The 18,851-nt window shown below is 40.9% G+C and overlaps 1 protein-coding gene across 2 annotated transcripts in view; it reads left to right on the plus strand.

Moving 5' to 3' along the window:
• kctd3 (potassium channel tetramerization domain containing 3) overlaps positions 1–18,851 on the plus strand; it is a 139,477-nt gene that overhangs the window by 40,245 nt on the left and 80,381 nt on the right. The window contains exon 1 of one of the 2 annotated variants that reach the window (XM_048536174.2): positions 15,378–15,679. The exons of the other annotated variant lie outside the window; for it this stretch is intronic. Coding sequence (XP_048392131.1) covers positions 15,609–15,679 — 71 coding nt within the window. The 5' untranslated portion in view covers positions 15,378–15,608. Of the gene's footprint in view, positions 1–15,377; positions 15,680–18,851 lie in introns of those variants that run through there. 2 annotated transcript variants of the gene reach the window in all.

The raw sequence follows: 18,851 nt of genomic DNA on the forward strand, positions 1-18,851 counted from the left end.
CGAAGGGATGGTGTTATATTTCCAAGTAAGGATAGTGAGTGGTTTGGAGGGGAACTTGGAGGTCGTGGTGTTCCCATATGTCTGTTACCCTTGTCCTTCTGATGGAAGTGGTCATGTGTTTGGAAGGTGCTGCCTGAGGATCTTTGGTGAATTTCTGCAGTGCATCTTGTAGATAGTACACAATTAAAAATTTGAAAATGGTGCCGTGAAAATTCTAATTAGGAATTACCAGCCTGTGTAAATTACAGTTTTAAACTGTTTGGACTGAGTAGACAACAGTTAGATAGGCAGATTAGATAATGTTACAACTATGAAGTTTAAAAGAATACTATATTTGAGGAACCTAGCTTTAAATTTAGGCTGAATAAAGCACAGCATATGACTTGCTCTGAGTCCGCATGCCAGTAAGCATGATTACTTTGAGAATAACAAGATGTGGCCCGAAACATCAGCTTTCCTGCTCCTCTGATGATGTTTGGCCTGCTGTGTTCATCCAGCTATACACCTTGTAATCTCAGATTCTCTAGCATCTGCAGGTCCTACTATCTCTCAAGCATGACTACTTTGATCATTACAGATTCAGTCATTTAATAATCATTTGAAGTTACTACTCGATGACATGGGAATACAAGAGTTCATTGGAGGCTGGAAGCAAATGTGGACTGTTTGCTAATTTTAGAGAGGAAGTGATGTGTGTTACATCAAAAAACGAAATATTCCTCTATGTATTTTAAAGTATAAATGATAACAAAAATATTGTTTGTGGTCAGTCAAACATTTACCTATTTGTTTACTAAACATTTTAAAATGTGAAATATTTTCATTTTTTTAGCCATCAATTAGAAAATAAACCAATTTTTACAAGTTTTTAAAACTTTCTTAAAAGCTATAGCACTTTTCACTATAATTTCCAGTGAGCACCTTTTCAGAAATGAGTTTAGTTTTGTGGTGCACCATTCCAGATTACACTGCACACATAGTCATATATTGATTCCTGGGCCAGAGAGTGGGATTTCATGGTAGTGGTGAATGCTTACCATTAGAAGTAGATATTTCCATTGGACATGAGATAAAGTTATCTAGAGCGAGCCTAAACAATAACAGATTTGTCAGACAAAAGTACATGAAGCTGACAGCTGAAAATGATAGGATAACTAACAGAGATAATGGGAACTGCAGATGCTGGAGATTCCAAGATAATAAAATGTGAGGCTGGATGAACACAGCAGGCCAAGCAGCATCTCAGGAGCACAACTAACAATTTAGTTTTCCCACTTTACAGCATTTAGAATTCCTATGAATATTGTTTACAAAACCAAATGTGCTATTGTTCATAGCACTGATAAAAGTACAAGATGAGTATCTTTGGGGTTGATGTATTACGAAGGCTTCATCATTTAATAGTTAGCTTGTGAGACACATGCCATTTAAGTGAGGTTGAGGCATTGTGTAATCGTCACAGTGTCAGTTGCTAGACAAAATAACAGAAGAATTGTTCTCTAGATCATGATAAAAAATATTTTTCTACTCAATGTCATTTTTTATGCTGTTATACAAAACACTATCCATTAATTCAATACAAATATTGCTTGAATCCTGTGTTTTACCGCAGAAGTACTTACTTAATCAGTGAGTGCCATCTCCTGGACTTTAGAAAGCATTGCATGTATTTGGAAATTGTGTGCATTTTCAGAATTACTTTTCAGCTGACGAGAATTCCATTGTCATGATACCATGGCTTTAAAAGTTACATTTGACCTTTTATTTTTAATGAAGAAAGCTTGAGACATAGGTGAAGAGCAGTCTGATCAAAGCCTATTGGGTAAGCAGCTTTTGAGGCCTTGGGGATTTTATTTTACAGTCGGAACAAAAAAAGAAGCTTGAATGGGTGGGGCTAAGCTCCCACAGGAGTTAAACAGGATGTTTAGTTTTAGCTTTCAGCAATTGCTGGGGTATTAAAGCTGGATGTGGAAGCTTTTATTCCTTTCTCTGTTACAGTAGACAGTGGGATCCTCTTCCTACTGCTAGAATTGCACGTGAGACGATCTGTTTTACTGAATTTGCTGTTGCCAACGGTGCATTTATGGGATGTTTCTACATTGGAATATTTCATTAGCAATATTTATTGTATTGAGTTTTTTTAAACAATTCTTTTCCTTTCCTTTTATTTTCCTCTATTTTATTTGTGGTATAAATATAAAGTGTATTTTCCTTAATGTCGAGTAGTTTCACCAATTGAATTGCATCTGAAATGCAACGTCTTACACTTACCTATAACTTAAGAAAAAACTAGGGTCTAGGCTATCTTCTTAATGTATTTTGAGGAGGTTTGGTGTGATCCATAACAACATACAGGCTCTAATATATACAACATTTATCTAATACCTATATGTGTTTAAATTATGATGAATTCTGCAGTAGAAATGTATTACGTGTTTGTTAATGAATTTATAACTTTAATAAACTTCACAAATTTATATATTCCATAAATGTATTAAACATTGTGAACAAACAGCAATGTAGTTATTTGTTTTGTTATATAAATGAGGATAGAGTTTGCTAGGTTGTACCTAGGAAATAGATATTTTAGCGGGATTGATAGTAAGCAAGCAGTGGTAAGCATTTAATGGGCTAGTTCATGTCAAAAATACATTCCAGCAAAGAGGAAAGATTCTAAGAGAAGAATAAACCAACTATGGGCTAACCAAGGAGGTTAAAGAGAGTATTAAATTGAAAGAAAAAGTAAACAAGGTGGTCAAAATCTGTGATAATCCTGAAGTCTGGAATAAATTCAGAATCCAGTAAAGGGGGACTGAAAAGAAATAAAGAGAGACAAACTAAACTATGAAGTCCAACTGCCAAGGAATACAAAAACTGACGATGACATCTTCTTTCAGTGGCTAAAAAAGAAAGAGGGAGGTCAAAGTGAACAGAAGACCCACAGAAAATAAATCTGGGGATACAGTTTTTGGGGAGAAACAAAATAGAAATTGCTGAGAAAGCTCAGCTGGCCAGGTAGCATTTGTGGAGAGAAATCACAGTTAATGTTTTATGTTGACCGACCCTTCCTCAGAATCGATGGTAGCTAGGAAAATGTCAGTTTATACTAATATGCAGAAAATAGGGTGGGGGAGAGAGTAAGGAGTAAATGATAGGAGAGGAGAGCCCAAAGATGGAGAAGAGCAGATAGACAGACAAAGGAGTTGATAACAATCTGGCTAGGAGGATGGATAGTTATTAATGGGGAAGGTTAGTGGCTAACAATGAGTGGCGTGAAATAGCAGACTATATGATAACAAGGCCTGGTTGTGGGGGTTGGAGTAAGGACATGGGAGAGTTTAGCTCCTAAAGTTATTGAACTCAATATTGAGTGCAGACAGCTAAGGGGTCCCCAGGTGGAAAACGAGGTTCTGTTCTTCCAGCTTACGCTGAGCTTCTCTGGAGCACTGCAGGAAGCCTGAGACAAAGATGTTGGCAAGGGAGCAGGGTGGTGTGTTAAAATGCAGGCAACTGGAAGTTCAGGGTCTTTTTTTTGTGAGCAAAATGCAAGTGTTCTGCGAAGCTATCACCCAGACTACACTTTGTTTCCCCAATGTAGAGAAGACCACAGTGTGAACAGTGAATGCAGCAGTCTAGATTATGTGAAGTACAGGAAAAGCACTGCTTCACCTGGAAGGTGTGTTTGAGCTCTTGCACAATGAGGATGGAGGAAATAAATGGGCAAGTGATATACCTTCTGAGGTTGCAGCAGAAGGATGAATTTCTTCTCTTAGAAGGTTGTGAGTCTTTTGAACCCCTTGATATGTAGAACTACGGGGGCAGAGGCCTTATATATCCCATATGAATTTAAACTGAGCTGGATTGATTTTTGATCAGTAGGGGAATCAAGGGGAAAACGCAGGAGACAGGCCGTGAGGAATGTTGGATCAGCCATGATCCTGTTGTATGGTGGAGTAGGGCTGAGGGTCCAAAAGGCCTCCTCCTTTTCTTATCAATTATGGTCTTAATTATAATCAATAAGCTTATGTAAGCTTAGTTGTGATAAAGCAGCAATTAGATTTTATACTTGTAATGCTTTAATGTAATTGATGACATTTAATTGTCAATTTCCTATATTTCTCTGATTCTAATTAATAACTCATTATTTTGCTGGATGATAAAGGCCCTCTTGTGATGCAGTTGTTGTGTCCTTCCACTGAACTATGAGGTCTGGATTCAAGCCCCACCTTCTCTAGAGTTGTGTAATAACGTGCCTGAACAGGTTGATTAGGAAAAATCGTTTACTGGACTATAATAGGCTCTCAGGGCACATTGATAACATTCCTACCTCTTAAAGCAGAAGGCCCAGGTTCAAGTCCCATTTGCTTCACAACTGAACAGGTCGATGACAAAATATCTGTTGCTGGGCTATGGAGACCTGACCAGTTTGTGTCGCTAATCTACTGATGTCAGAGAGCTCCAAGATAACTTGGGGATGAGGAACAAGCTCAATAGATACAAAAAGCAATTGATACCATGCAGAGTTGGGACGATGGAATGCAGAACTAAGATCATTTTTAAGAGAGAGCTGAAGTCAAAGAAATGATGCAAATAAGGATCCAGTAGATACAGGAAGAAGGCATTTCCAGCTGCAGGGTGTGGGAGTTTGACAGCAGGCTGGAGGGCAGCCAGGATATAAACCATAGCAACTTGAGTTAGGAGGCTGTCCAAATGAAGGAAAGAATATGGGATTTGTAAGAAAATTCAATAATTATGGGACAAATAGTATCATTCATGTTTGAAAAGATGTTGGAGAGGATTGAGGACGACCTTAACTGTGGATTATTACCCAAGCCATGTGCAAATTGGCATGGGGACAATAAAATGGGGGGCTAAACAGGTGGATGAAAGAGTGAGACTCTTTCGTGGTAGATGCCCCACTTAAGCTAGGCCAGGACCAGGATGCTAATGGAAAGGATAAGCAGAAGATGAGTGGAAATTTGGGTAGAACTGCAAGGTAAAATGGGAGGGAGGCCTGGGGAGCGGTGGGAAGTGGTGGTGGTGTTACCTGGTCATCAGATGGAACCCGGTGCTGACAGTGTCCTGCGTCAGCTGCGTTCACTGCAGTCACTTATTGTTCAGTATCTGATAACTGCAACTCAAAAATGGCTGAGAAAAAATTTTCGGATGGTGCGAGCAGTATTAGTTTGATAGGCAAAAGTGTTTGGATCTAGATTTGCTGAATGCTACAGCATTGAAGTGGTATATACATGAAGCAGGCTCTTGGAAACACCTTAAAAACAGAAAATTCTGGCTAAAAGTGACCTATAACTTGTGAAATTTCCAAGATTGCTCTGGGGGTGGAGACAATCACTTCGTCATCTGTCTTTTAAATACTATGATGGACTCAATAGAATATAATGGAAAAAAATAATAGTTGATGTGGGGTTAAAATAGTATCAGAGATAATGGGAACTGCAGATGCTGGAGAATCCAAGATAATAAAATGTGAGGCTGGATGAACACAGCAGGCCAAGATGCTGCTTGGCCTGCTGTGTTCATCCAGACTCACATTTTATTATCTTATAGTTGATGTGGGACTGGGATCGGAGAGAGTTGGATCATAGCAGCGGCTCCTTTTCTGATATAAAGTGTAGTTCACTCAGATGTGAGGCATTTTCACCAGGTTCATGCAAATGTTGAGGCTGAATCTGAAAGAATGATGGAGACATGGCCTTCACTATTGGTACACTGAATGTCTTACTGTGTGGAGGAACCTGTTCAGCCCTCATCTGTAAGTCATGCTACCACTGACTGTCCTCAGAACTAAGTATCTGTTTTGCTCCTCATATTCCCAACAAAGGTCACTTTCACCAGGAGTGATGTACCCACTTGCTGGTGAGATGTTGCTTACAGTGGCAACATCTACCCAAGGAGGTAAAAGTGAATGCAGGAGGACCAGGGTGGACAGCAAGTCAGAGAGCAGCAACAACCCATTGGGGATACTGAGGAGCATCCCTTTGAGGCAGAGGTCAAAGCCACAGATCTATCAGGATACATCGTGTCTATAGGAGGACCAGAGATATTCATCCCTAAATCAATTTGCTAGGATGAGTGAGGTTCAGTTTTGATGCAGGCTCTTTTTCTCACAGGACATTGTGATGGAAATATGTTGGCTACTGCTATGGGACCTGCAGGAGTGGGAAGCCATCCTGTCCCATTCCAGGTGAAGGTGACAACCTCTTTGCAATTTGCTCCTTCTGGGGAGTGACAGCTGACTTGTGTGGGATCTCTCAATAGTGTATCCACAAATACATCAGGATAGTGCCTGATTCTATTTCTGCAAGATCACACCAGCTTGTTTTGTTTCCTGAAGATGAAGACAGTGCTGCACCCCAGGCAGTAGAATTCGGAAGTAGAGTTGTAGAGTCACACAGCATGGAAACAGACCCTTTGGCCCTACTTGTCCTCGCCGACCAGACATCCCAATCCGACTTCGTCCGATTTACCACCATTTGGTTCATATCCTTCTAAACCCTTCCTTTTCATGCATCCATTCCAGATGGCCCTTTAAATGTTGTAATTGCACCTACCTCTACTTCTTCTTCTAGTTGTTGGTTCCATACAAGCATCACCCTCTGCATGGAAAAGTTACCCCTCAGTTTGTTTTTTAAATCATTCCTCTCTCATCTTAAACCTATGCTCTCTAGTTTTGGGCTAGTAACCCCCGGGTGCACAGTGACTTCACCTGATGAAGGGGCAACACTCTGAAAGCTTGTGATTTCAAATAAACCTGCTGGACTATAACCTCGTGTTGAGTGCCTTCTGACCTTAAATACAGTATGCTATGTTCACGGACGAAGTGTTCTGAGCTGGAAAATCACCATTTTTGTTTTCAGGAAATTATTTCTCCCTTAGAAATAATTAATTCTTAAAATAAATCAACGTATGATTTTAGTATTACCTTCATAGTATCATGTTCTATGTTCTATGTTCTTATTCCCCTTACTTTTCAGCAGAATTCACAGAAATCTTGAGAACGATAAATAGTGAGCTTTGAGCTAATTATAATTGCTGATTCTTGACACTGTTCCCACGCTGATACATGTGGCATCAACGGTTCTTTCCACTTTAGAACCCAAGTTTCCAATCAAATAATAACATATCATAAATATTTATCACAACTACTGGGTGTATACTACAGCCATCCACTAGTGGGAAAGATACAGAGGATCATGTCTGCAGAAAAGCAAGGCAGCTACTTTAGCCGAAATTGACCTTCATTTTGTTATTTATCTGTCTGTCGAACACTTTACTGTTTTGTGAAAATTTAATTGAAAGTTTTTCTTTGTCTTCTTTTCTTACCCTTTTCAGAGGCCCACAGGGATCAAAGGGGAATGGAACTAACTGGATTGCTCTGCAAAGAGGCAAAATATGTTTAATGGGCCGAATGGTTTGCTTCTATGCCACCAATGATTTTGTGACTCTTTTGTGACGTGTCATCTCTTCTTTATGCTGTTTTATACTATTTGAAGGGATCGGAAAATGGGATTGCTAGCAAATAGTGCCTGTCTTGCAAGGGGGTGTCAGTTAGCTCAGTTGGCTGGATGGTTGGTTTGAACTGGAGACTGGTACCTACAGTATGGGTTCAATTCCTGCACGGGTTGAAGTCACCATGAAGGATTTTCCTTCTTGACCCCACCTGAGGTGTGGTGCCCCTCAGATTAAACCATCATCAGTCATCTTTTGCTAATGAGAGAGTGGAACTATGGTGACGAGACCTTGCTTGCTTCATTAAACAACCAAAATATATAAAGTTATATAATGAATCAAATGCTGCTACAATCACTTTAATAAAGTATAGTATTAACATTATGAAGTAAATGTTCAGATGTTTCAAATTGGAAAGAAATATAGTTCAGCCTAGCAAGAAACCCATTATTTTTGTAGCTTCTTTTGAGCATGCATTACTTTACAGAAGGTTACAAGTGGCAGACGACAAAATAAACATTTGTCCAAGACTGTAAATTTGTTCATTCACATTGACAATCAATCAGCCAGGGAAATATAGTAATCCACTTTACAACACATAAGATGTATGAACTATAAAAGTATAAGCAAATTCCATTTGTACTGACATTCCATTTGTATTGGCAAAATAAAGCATCATCTCAATTGTCCTGAACCTAACATCAGTTCCTCTAAATATTTATCTCTAGTCTGTCTAGTGTCTTGTTATTTGATTACTTGAGCCGATTCGCAAATTATAACGCAACAATGCAGGATGCCACATTAAAATATAGACATGCTGTTGCATTTGTGAAGTAGATATACAGTTCTGAAAAGTTCACACTGATCGATGTACATGTCACGAGCACACTATGCACATTTAATTAGGCTTGATGCCAAATGTTTCAGCAGCAGGAACAGTGTCAATAATACGCAATTATAATAAGCGCAAAGCTCACTACATATTGTTCTCAAGATTTCTGTGAAGGCTTTTGAATACAATGCACGTAGTTTTAAAATCATGCTTTGAATTGTTTTAAGAATTAATTATTTCTGAGGGAGATATGATTTTTGAAAACAAAAGTGGTGATTTTCCAACTCAGAACACTTCATCCATGAGGTTAGCATATAACTGAAGATTATTGCTAATGGTCTGGAAGGCAATAGATATAAAGCAAAGTATGACAGACTGTCTTGAGAGAGAGCCAAGGAATTATTTTGAACATTTGAAAGGATTTGGAGAAAATTCCCATTGGAAGAATTACACAAATTTTAGTTGCTGTTGTTTGTATATGATTATAGACATAGGACTAATGAGTCAAATCATTCGCAAGGGAACAGAAAAGTAAGAGCAAAGTAGTTAGCTTGCTAAGAAGTGATTACAGCAAGTGGCACTGTGTCACACAAGTGCCAGGTAATGACCAGTTCAAACAAGAAGGAATTTAATTATTGCCTGTTGACATTCAATGGCATTACTATCATTAAATCCTCAACTATTAAGATTTTGTGGACAAGCAGTGACTAGAAACTGAACTAGTTTAGTCATATAAATGCTGTGTCTACAAGGTGAGGAAACCTGCAACAAATAACTTGCCTCTTGGCTCCCAAATGCCTCACAACCATCCACAAGGCACAAGTTAAGAGCCTGATGGAATACTGCTCTCTTGCCTGGATGAGTCCAGCTCCATCAACACTCAAGAAACTTGAAGCCATCCAGAACAAAGCAGCCCGCTTGGTTCACACCAAATTCACAAACATTCACTATGTCCACTATAAAAAGATAACAAAGTGTGAAGCTGGATGAACACAGCAGGCTAAGCAGCATCTCAGGAGCACAAAAGCTAACGTTTCGGGCCTAGACCCTTCATCAGAGAGGGGGATGGGGAGAGGGTTCTGGAATAAATAGGGAGAGATGGGGAGGCGGACTGAAGATGGAGAGAAAAGAAGATAGGTGGAGAGGAGAGTATAGGTGGGGACGTAGGGAGGGGATAGGTCAGCCCAGGGAAGACGGACAGGTCAAGGAGGCAGGATGAGGTAGTAGGCAGGAAATGGAGGTGCGGCTTGAGGTGGGAGGAAGGGATGGGTGAGAGGAAGAACAAGTTAGGGAGGCGGAGACAGGCTGGGCTGGTTTTGGGATGCAGTGGGGGGAGGGGACGAGCTGGGCTGGTTGTGTGATGGGATTAGTGTAGTTTGGCATTTGTGGTCAGCATAGACATAGTGGGCTGAAGGGCCAGCTTCTAAGCAGAATGGATCTACAGGAGCATCTAATCCCCATGAATGATTTTTTAAAAAATCTTCATTACCAGGATTCTTAGGTTGATTAGTTATTCCTCAGTGGTAACACCCTTGCCTGTAAGTCTGAAGATTGTGTGTTGCAGTTTCATTCAGAGATTTGAGTACAACATTCAGATTTACACTCGAACTGGGATTGCTGCACTGCCAGAGGTGCTAAATTTCAAATGGAACATTAAGCCAAGGCCTCTCATGTGGACAGAACAGATTTCATATTACCATTTTTAAGAGGGACAGGGGATTTCTTCCTGAATTGTTAAATTATATGGTCATTTTGCCATAAGGAGACGGCAAGGTCCTGGGCTTCTTTTTAGGTAATGATGCAAGGCAAGTGGTTGCAGTATCAGAGGGGCAGCATTTTGCAGACAGCAGTCATAACTCCATTAGATTTAAGACTGTTATGCAAAAGGACAAGAGCAAGCCGGAAATCAAAATTCTAAACTGAGGGAAGGCTGGTTTTAATAAGATTAGATATGACTTGGACAGAATGGACTGGAAGCAGATACTTTAAGGTAAATAAAAACCCAAAGAACTGAGGATTCTGTAAATCAGGAACAAAAACAGAAGTTGCTTGCAGCTCAGCAGGTCTGGGAGCATCTGTGAAGAAAAAAAATCAGAGTTAAAGCTTCAGGTTTGGTCACCCTTCCTTGGGATAGCTCTGAGGAAGGGTCACTGGACATGAAACATTAACTCTGATTTTTTCTTCACAGATGCTGCCATACCTGCTGAGCTTCTAACAATTTCTGCTTTTGTACTTTAAGGTAAACATGCTTCAGAGCAGAGCAGTGGGATGCTTTCAGGAATGAAATAAGAAGAGTACAGGATCAACACTTTCCCATAAAGTTAAAAGGTGGGACCAACAAATCCAATGAACGCTGGATATTGAGGCATGTACAAGATTGGATGAAGAGAAAGGGGGAGGCTTATGGAAGACGCTGAGCACTCAAGAAGAAGCCCTAATGGATTATAGCTTGTACGCAAGAGAACTTAAAAAGAAAATTAGGAGAGCAAAATGGATGGTGTATGAAAGGATAATGACAGATAAAATAAAGGAATATCCTAAGCTATTTTAAAAGTGCATTAAGGGTAAAATGGCAACAGGGGAAAGAGTAGGCCCCATGAAGGATGACAGTGGTAATTTCTGCACAGAGCCAGAGGACAAATGTAGGGTTGTAAATAAATGCTTTGTGTTGGTATTCACTAGTGAGAGGAATGTTGTGGTTAGAGAAATTAGGGAGAAGGGCTGTGATGTAATTAAATAAATTAGCATAGACAGACAGGAGATTCTGAGTGATCTGACTGACTCACTGTAGATGAAATGTATCCTAGGCCGTTGTGTCAGGAAAGGGAGAATGTAACAGGGGCTCTGACAATAAATTTCAATTCCTCTGTAGCCATAGGACAGGTGCCAGAGGAGTGGAGGACAGCAAATGTGGTGCCATTATTCAAGAAGAGAGCAAGGGATAAACCAAGAAACTACAGGCCAATTGGTAGCAGGGAAACTATTCAAAGCAATTCTGAGCAATCCTGTTGTCTGTGGCATATATAATTGATTTAGACTTGAATGTAAGGGTATGATCAGCAAGTTCATAGATGATATTGAAATTCTTACAGTGGTAAATGGTGAGGAGGATGACTAAATTACAGGAGCATATTGTCAAGCTGGTTAGATGGGCTGATCAGCAGCAAATGGAATTCAATCTGGATAAATGTGAGATGATACCCTTGGTCAAGATAAACATGGCAAGGGAATACATAATAAATGCTAGGTCCCTGAGAATCACCGAGGATGAAAGAAACCTTGGTGTGCACGCGCGATAGTCTCTCAAGGTTCCAGATAGATAAGTAAAGTGGTTAGGAAAGTATATAGGATACTTGCCTTATTAGTGAATTTTGAGAAGATTTGTAGCTCAGATAGAAAGCGGAACATAACACCAGAGCTTCACTGGAGGCTCACTGATAATGTTACCTAGAATGGTGATGAAACGTCTGAAAGTGAACCTTCCAGCTCAGCGAGCAAACTCACATCCAGAACGTGCCCCTATTAATCAAGGTATACAGTTTAACAGTGGGGACGTTATGCTGGAACTGTATAAGACATTAGCTGGCCTACAGCCAGAGTATTTTGTCCTGGAATCCACATTTTTGGAGGGATGTGATTGTAGTAGAGAAGAAATTGAGGAGATTTACCAGGTTGTTGCTTGGGCTGAACAGTTTAAATAATGGATTAGATTGACTGGGGATGTTTTTCTTGGAACAGAGGAGACTGAGAGGCAACATGATTGAGATGTATAAAATTACGAGGGACAAAGATGGGATAGTTGGGAAGGAACTTTTCCTCTTAATTAAGGGATCAATGACTGGGAGCACAGACTTAAGATAAGGTGCAGCAGGGAAAAAAACGTCACCCAGGGAATGGTGGGAATCTGGAATTTACTGCTTGTAAGAATGGAAGAGGCAGAAACTTTAATTAATTTGGACAAGTATTTTGGTGTGCGCATGCGATGGCAAGGATATGAGGCTATGGGCCAAGCACTGGAAATTTGCATTAGAACAGATAAGTGCTAATTTTTGTCTTTCGCAGACTCAGTGGTCAAAGGGCCTTTTGCTGTGTTGTAGACCTCTATCACTGACACATTGCTATTTGTGGAAACTTTCTGTGTACAAATTTTCCTTCATTTCACTCATGAATACAATTCAAAAGCATTTGGCTGTGATTGAATTTGGGGTGTGCTGGGGTCACAAGATGCACCAGATGAAAGCAAGGTCCTTTCTTTTTCACTTAACATTCTGAGGCAGGTGGGCTGCAAACAAAAACTCTTTTAAATTTTGTTTTAGTGTTTCAGTACTGTAACTACTAATTGCCATTAAGTAAAATGTTAGGTGCTACCTTTTCATTGATTTATCTTGTTTTTATTTAAACTGTATATTATACAACATGTCTAAAATAAGTAGCAAGATACACTATTACTTTGTTATCAGTATTTACTACTCAAAACCTTTAAAGGTTCTGGACTTACGTTGCAGCAACTTCTTCATTTAGCTGTGTGGCATTCAAATAATAGCCCAAGAGCTCTTGTGGCATTGTGGTAGTATCGCTACCTTTTCAGCCATAAGATCTGAGTTCAAGTATCATAATATGTCTGAATGGTCTGATTTGAAAACAAAATCTACAAAGGATGGGCTTCATGAGAAGGGGATGTGATTTTTATTTGAGGAGACAAATTAGCTATGCTTAATTTTCACCTTGACAATGCCCCACAATTGCAGGACATTGACATTTTGACACTTTATGTGTTTGCTCACAAGCAAAAATGATGTCAACTTTTTTTATAGCAATGTTGTCTCATATGATAAGATGATACATATAAATCAAAATAAAAGTAAAGCACTGTGGACCCTGGAGTTCCAAAACAAAAACAGCAAGTGCTGGTATAATTCAGCAGGTCTGGCCGCATTTGTGAAGGCAGAAACTAAATTAGCATTTTGAGTTCAGTATGAGTCTTCTTCGAAACACAAAATCTGAGAAAAGCTTGATGAGCGCCATCACCATCCAAAGCGGAAGAGTGCGTTCTGATTCAACTCTCAATATATCTTCACAACCTGACTCCACTTCAATGGCAGAGATAATGGGAACTGCAGATGCTGGAGAATCCAAGATAACAAAGTTTGGAGCTGGATGAACACAGCAGGCCAAGCAGCATCTCAGGGGCACAAAAGCTGACGTTTCAGGTCTAGAGAAGGGTCTAGACCCAAAACGTCAGTTTTTGTGCTTCTGAGATGCTGCTTGGCCTGCTGTGTTCATCCAGCTCCAAACTTTGTTATCCACTTCAATGGCAGCATTCTGTAACATAAACCAATGGCTTGCCACATGGTAGTCAACTGTGTTAAGCATCTCCTGGTGTGGCTTAGACCAGGTGATGACGTGATAGATGGTGGGGTTAAGTTCGTAAGGGTTAAAGCTATAGTTAGTAATAAGCGAAACAAGAATTAGCAAACAAGGCATCCAGGCTTGAAAGGTTAGTAGCTATAAAAGGCCTTGGGTGTGGAATGCACAATGCCTACAAAGATGAAGTGAAACAAAGATAATATGAGACATGTGGATATTAAATATGGAAATTGTGATATGCATGCAGTAATCTGTACAAAGCTTGAAGAAGTTCAGTAATTTTGCAGACCAAGCCTTAATTGTTAAAACTTCTCTCCATGAGTGTATGAAACAAGCAATTGTTATCTGTTCTCTTGGAGTCCTCTATCAATTATCAAGTGCAACTAACAACACAGCTTCTGCTACGTTTGCTGCAGAGGAAGAAGGTGGACTGGAAAGATGTAGAATTTGCTGGTCTCTGCTTACCTTGGCCCCTTTACTAGGCCAATTAAATATTTCCTTTCTTCTCAGCTCTTCCGGTGTCCTTCTAAACACTCAGCCAAGGAAAGTTATGCCCAGTGAAAAGTGTCTCACAATTGTAATGCTCACTGTCTACCATCTTCATATTTGTTTACAGATATATTAGTAGTGAATGTGTGGATTCCCAGGAGGTTGTGAGACTGTGGCTACTTCACATTATGGAAGGTATAGGTCTGTCAATCATCAGATGAACATGGCCAAGCCAGTGCAGATGCTTAGCAATGAATGTATAATCGCAGAATTTGTACCCAATCCAGAAACTATGACAGACTGACCTTATCCTGTCATGAGATAAATCTGAGATTTTCTTCCATCTATTGTATATTTTCTAGGTATCTCTGCTATGAAGTTCACTGCAGATGCAGGCTTGATAAACTCAAAAGGTTGGCATCCTCGGTGATAATGGTTGGCATCCTCATTCAGGTTGCGACTGTTCCTCATTCACTTACTCAGCTCTCCAGTTGCATTGTGGATTATATGGTAGAATTCTATCCATTTGGGAGGCGTGGGTTTGATTTCTTCCCATTGGAAATAAGATATCACTCTTTAATCTGATTGCTAGTGTCCTCTGCTACATGAGCACTTTGGGTCTGGTTCTATTATCTTCAACCACATTTCACAGCAAAACTGTGCAATTCTAGGAGTTTTGAAGGTTGGGGTTAGGGTATTAGCGTTGAACAAAACAACATACCATAGGAAAAAAAACACTAATCTAAATAAATTATGGTCTCTCAAAGTCTATCCATTCCACAGACTGAAGAAAGCAGAAGGTCATCCTGCCTATCATTCGGAACCTGTCATTTCTGCAGCCCCATCTAATTCATTGGCTGACCACAGGACAATTTCAGGGTCAATGCGTAGCACCTAATTCAAACCCGTGTGACCATTTATGGTTAGACTATTTATTTGGATATAAATTTTGTAAACAGCGGGTTCTTCCAAACACACATTGATGTGTAGTCACCACACCATCCAATAGGAAGAAATGCTTTACAAGGTTGATGGTGAAGAAAACAAAACACAGAAGAGACCAGAGTGAATATAAATCACACATGGTGACATTTTTGGATGAAATTGAAATATAGGATGGTACGTGGAGCTAGATGAAGACGGACAGGATTAACGGAAAGGTGGGGACGGAGGCGTATATGCGCGCAGGAACCTCTGGGGGCGCTGGAGAGTAGCGAGGTGCCGGAGGTGGAGGGATACAGGCCCCAGGCCGGAGTCAGGCTGCCTGGAAGCTGCAAGTGAACGCTCGGGCCCGAACTCCTGGGACCGCGGTCAGCACCGGGAACGGTGCCGAGCGGGGTGCTGTCTGCCGGGTTTGTGATGTGGAGTGAGAGACGGGCGGTGTGAGAGTCAGAGCCCAGGCCGATCTCGGTGTGAGAGGGAGCTGGAAGACGGGGCTCGGGGGGAGAAAATGGCGGGGAGCTGCACCAACTTGACGGCGGCAGCCGGGGAGATCATCCAGCTCAACGTGGGCGGTACCAGGTAAACAAGGAGCCCCGGGCTGGTACTGAGTGGCAGCCGAGGGCGCTCAGAGCCATTAAGACCAGGTCCCTTTGGGCTCAGCATCTCTCTTTTCCTGCTGTCTGTGACTGGACTGTCACTCAGTAATTTATCATCCTCACCCTCCTGTTTCTCATTTCGGTCCTCAGTTAAACTTTCACCGTGTGCCAGTGGATGACATAAGTCCCCCAAGGGTGTATCACTTTGGGTGGTGACCACTACTCAGCCGTTCATATAAGCCTGCAAACCCCTGACCATTGAAGGGCCCGGTCAATATCATTACTTTGCGGGGGCGCGGGCGCGGTGTGAGATTGCGAGGATTAAAGTTCGATACAAAAACAAAGTTGCTGGAAAAGCTCAGCAGGTCTGGCCGCGTCCGTGGAGGAGAGAACAGAGTTAACGTTTCAGGTCCGGTGACCCTTCCTCAGAGCTTAAAGGTCGATTATAGGTTCTCTGCAATTTTATGGTTTGCTAATGAGCTCAACATTGTGGTGTCTGACATCACTGAAGGACAGCAACTCGACTTAATCTTCAAAATTAAGTTGATTGAAGCAACTCTGCATCAGTTGGACAGATAAGTGACCAGATCTCTGAACTAAAGAGATATTTATTCAACAGTCCTAATTACTAAAAGTCATGGTTAGATGGCCCTTTGAACTGTTACAGTCATGGTGAAGTTACATGCACAGTGCTGTTAGGATGAGTTCCAGGTCTCTGCTCCAGCAACAATGAAGGAATGATGATATTTTTAAAGTCAGAATGGTGTATGGCTTTGTGGTGGTAGTTTTGAAATCCCTTGTAATTATTATTTTTCTGTGCAAACTAATCATTTAATTGTGGTTTGGCTTTTTTGGCACAGCTCTACACATGGTATCTTAAAGGAGCTAACTTGTGCATGACTTGTGTGGCGATTTGTGGCTGTGTCTTTTGAGATGATCAAGGCCATTAGAAAGGGGTAACATTAGTTCTACAGAGCAGGATGTGGAAATAGTTTGAGCAGATGTGAGAAATGATAAAGGCAAAAAGTCATTTGCCCCCTAAGAATAGCAACACAGTAAAGTGGAATGTAAGGGAAGAAATCTTATCAGAAAGGCGTGGCCATTATCATGAGAGTTTTAAATGTACATGTATATTGGAAAAATCAGATCGGCAAAGATAGCATTGATGAGTTCATAGAATGTTTTGACATTAGTTCCAGATGTACTGTTTGAGGAAACAGAGAGGGTAAAACACCAGGGTGTTGAACAATGAGTTAGGATTAGTTAATTAGCTCATAGTGTAGGTGCCTCTGGGGAGCAACAACCATAATGTGATTTAACCTAATTTGCAGGAAGGAAGGGATCTGAATCACCTAAGATTAAAAAGGGCAACCATGAGGGTGGGAATGCAGAACTAACTAAAGTGAATTGGCAAATTAGGTTAATAGTAATCTACTAGAATCATAAAATCCCTACAGTTTGGAAGCAGGCCATTCAGTCCATTGAGTCCAAACTGACCCTCTGAAGAACATCCCACTGAGACACCCACCCCATCGTATCCCTGTAACCCTGCAATTTTCCATGGCTAATTCACCTAGCCTTCCCATCCCTGGGCACTTTGGGCAATTTAATATGGCCAGTCCACCTAATCTGTACATCTTTTGGATTGTGGGAGGAAACCCACAGGACACGGGGAGAATCTGTACACTCTACACAGTCACCTGAGGCTGGAATCAAACCTGGGTTCCTGGTGCTGTGAGGCAACATTACTAACCAGAGCCACCGTACCGCCCCTAGCCGACATCCAAGGAGATATTTCAAAATGTGCAGATATATTTGAAAGAGTAAGGAAATTTAAAGTTTTTGAGGAGATACGTAGCTTGGGTTATGGTGATATTGTAGACATGCTCATGGAGCAGGTGGGTTTGGTTGCAAACGTTTCGTCACCTGGTTAGGTAACATCGTCAGTCATGAAAGATGAAGGGAACAACAACTGACTACTCTTCCTGGACATAAAGGTAGAGTGCAAAAACAACGGGGAGTTCCAGACTAGCATATATGGAAAATCACACAATTGGACCAAATACACAATTAAAGTAGCATCCACCCTAATGCCCTCAAACAGAGCTGCATCAGGACACAATTTAAATAAGCCACAACGCATTGCAGCAATCTGGAACTACGCAAAGCAGAGCAGGAACACTTATGTGGGGTCTTCAAAAGAAATGGATATCGAAAAAACACAATCTGCCCTCACCTCCAAGGGAGACACAACATGACCAGACTCACTCATCACCCTACCATACATCAAGGACATTTCAGAGATGACCACAAGACTACTCAGACCCCTAAGTATCAGAGTAGCCCACCAACCGAAAACCACCCTACAACAGCTACTGACAAACGTAAAGGATCCCATGCCCAAAACGAGTTAAACTGGGGTTACATACAAAATACCATGCGAGGACTGAGAGAAACATTGCGCAGGCTAAGCTGGAAGAAAATTGGCCATATGGATAAATGAACACCAACTAGCCACTAAGGGACACGACCAATTTCTCATTCGTCTCACAACACACAGACAGTGAGAGACACAAATAATCACACAAGCCAAGCAGAGATTTGCCAGGGAATTCCTGGAGGCCTGATATTCCAACCGGAACTCCATCAACAAACACATTGAATTAGACCCTGTGTACTAACCGGAAGTAATACCAATTGCCCCAGCAAACCACGGCACGTAAATAACAAGCAGGACAGAACACCCATGCTTCACTGGAGGCACGCTGATGATGTTACCTAGCAGGGTGATGAAATGTTTGCAACCAAACACAACGGCTCGGTGAGCATGTCTACCAGGAAATTTCCAAGGACTCACCGTCTGCTGTTAAGAGCAGAAAACAGCAAAAATGAGGACCAACTAAATACCAGAGAAAGCTAGCTAGTCTACTCAAAGAGTTTCTGTAAATAATTTTTAAGAGTTAACAAAGTTAACTATAGGTCCTATAGAAAGTGAGTCTGGAGAATTAATAATGGAAAGTAAGGAGATTGCAGATGAGCTGAACAGGGTATTCTGCGTCAGTCTTCACTATAAAAAATACAAGTAACAATCCAGAAGCAGCCGAAAACCAGGATATGGGAGCAGGAGCTCAGAAAAATCACAATCACTGAAGTGG

The sequence above is a fragment of the Stegostoma tigrinum genome, chromosome 9, assembly GCF_030684315.1.
Source record: "Stegostoma tigrinum isolate sSteTig4 chromosome 9, sSteTig4.hap1, whole genome shotgun sequence".
Taxonomy (NCBI): domain Eukaryota; kingdom Metazoa; phylum Chordata; class Chondrichthyes; order Orectolobiformes; family Stegostomatidae; genus Stegostoma; species Stegostoma tigrinum.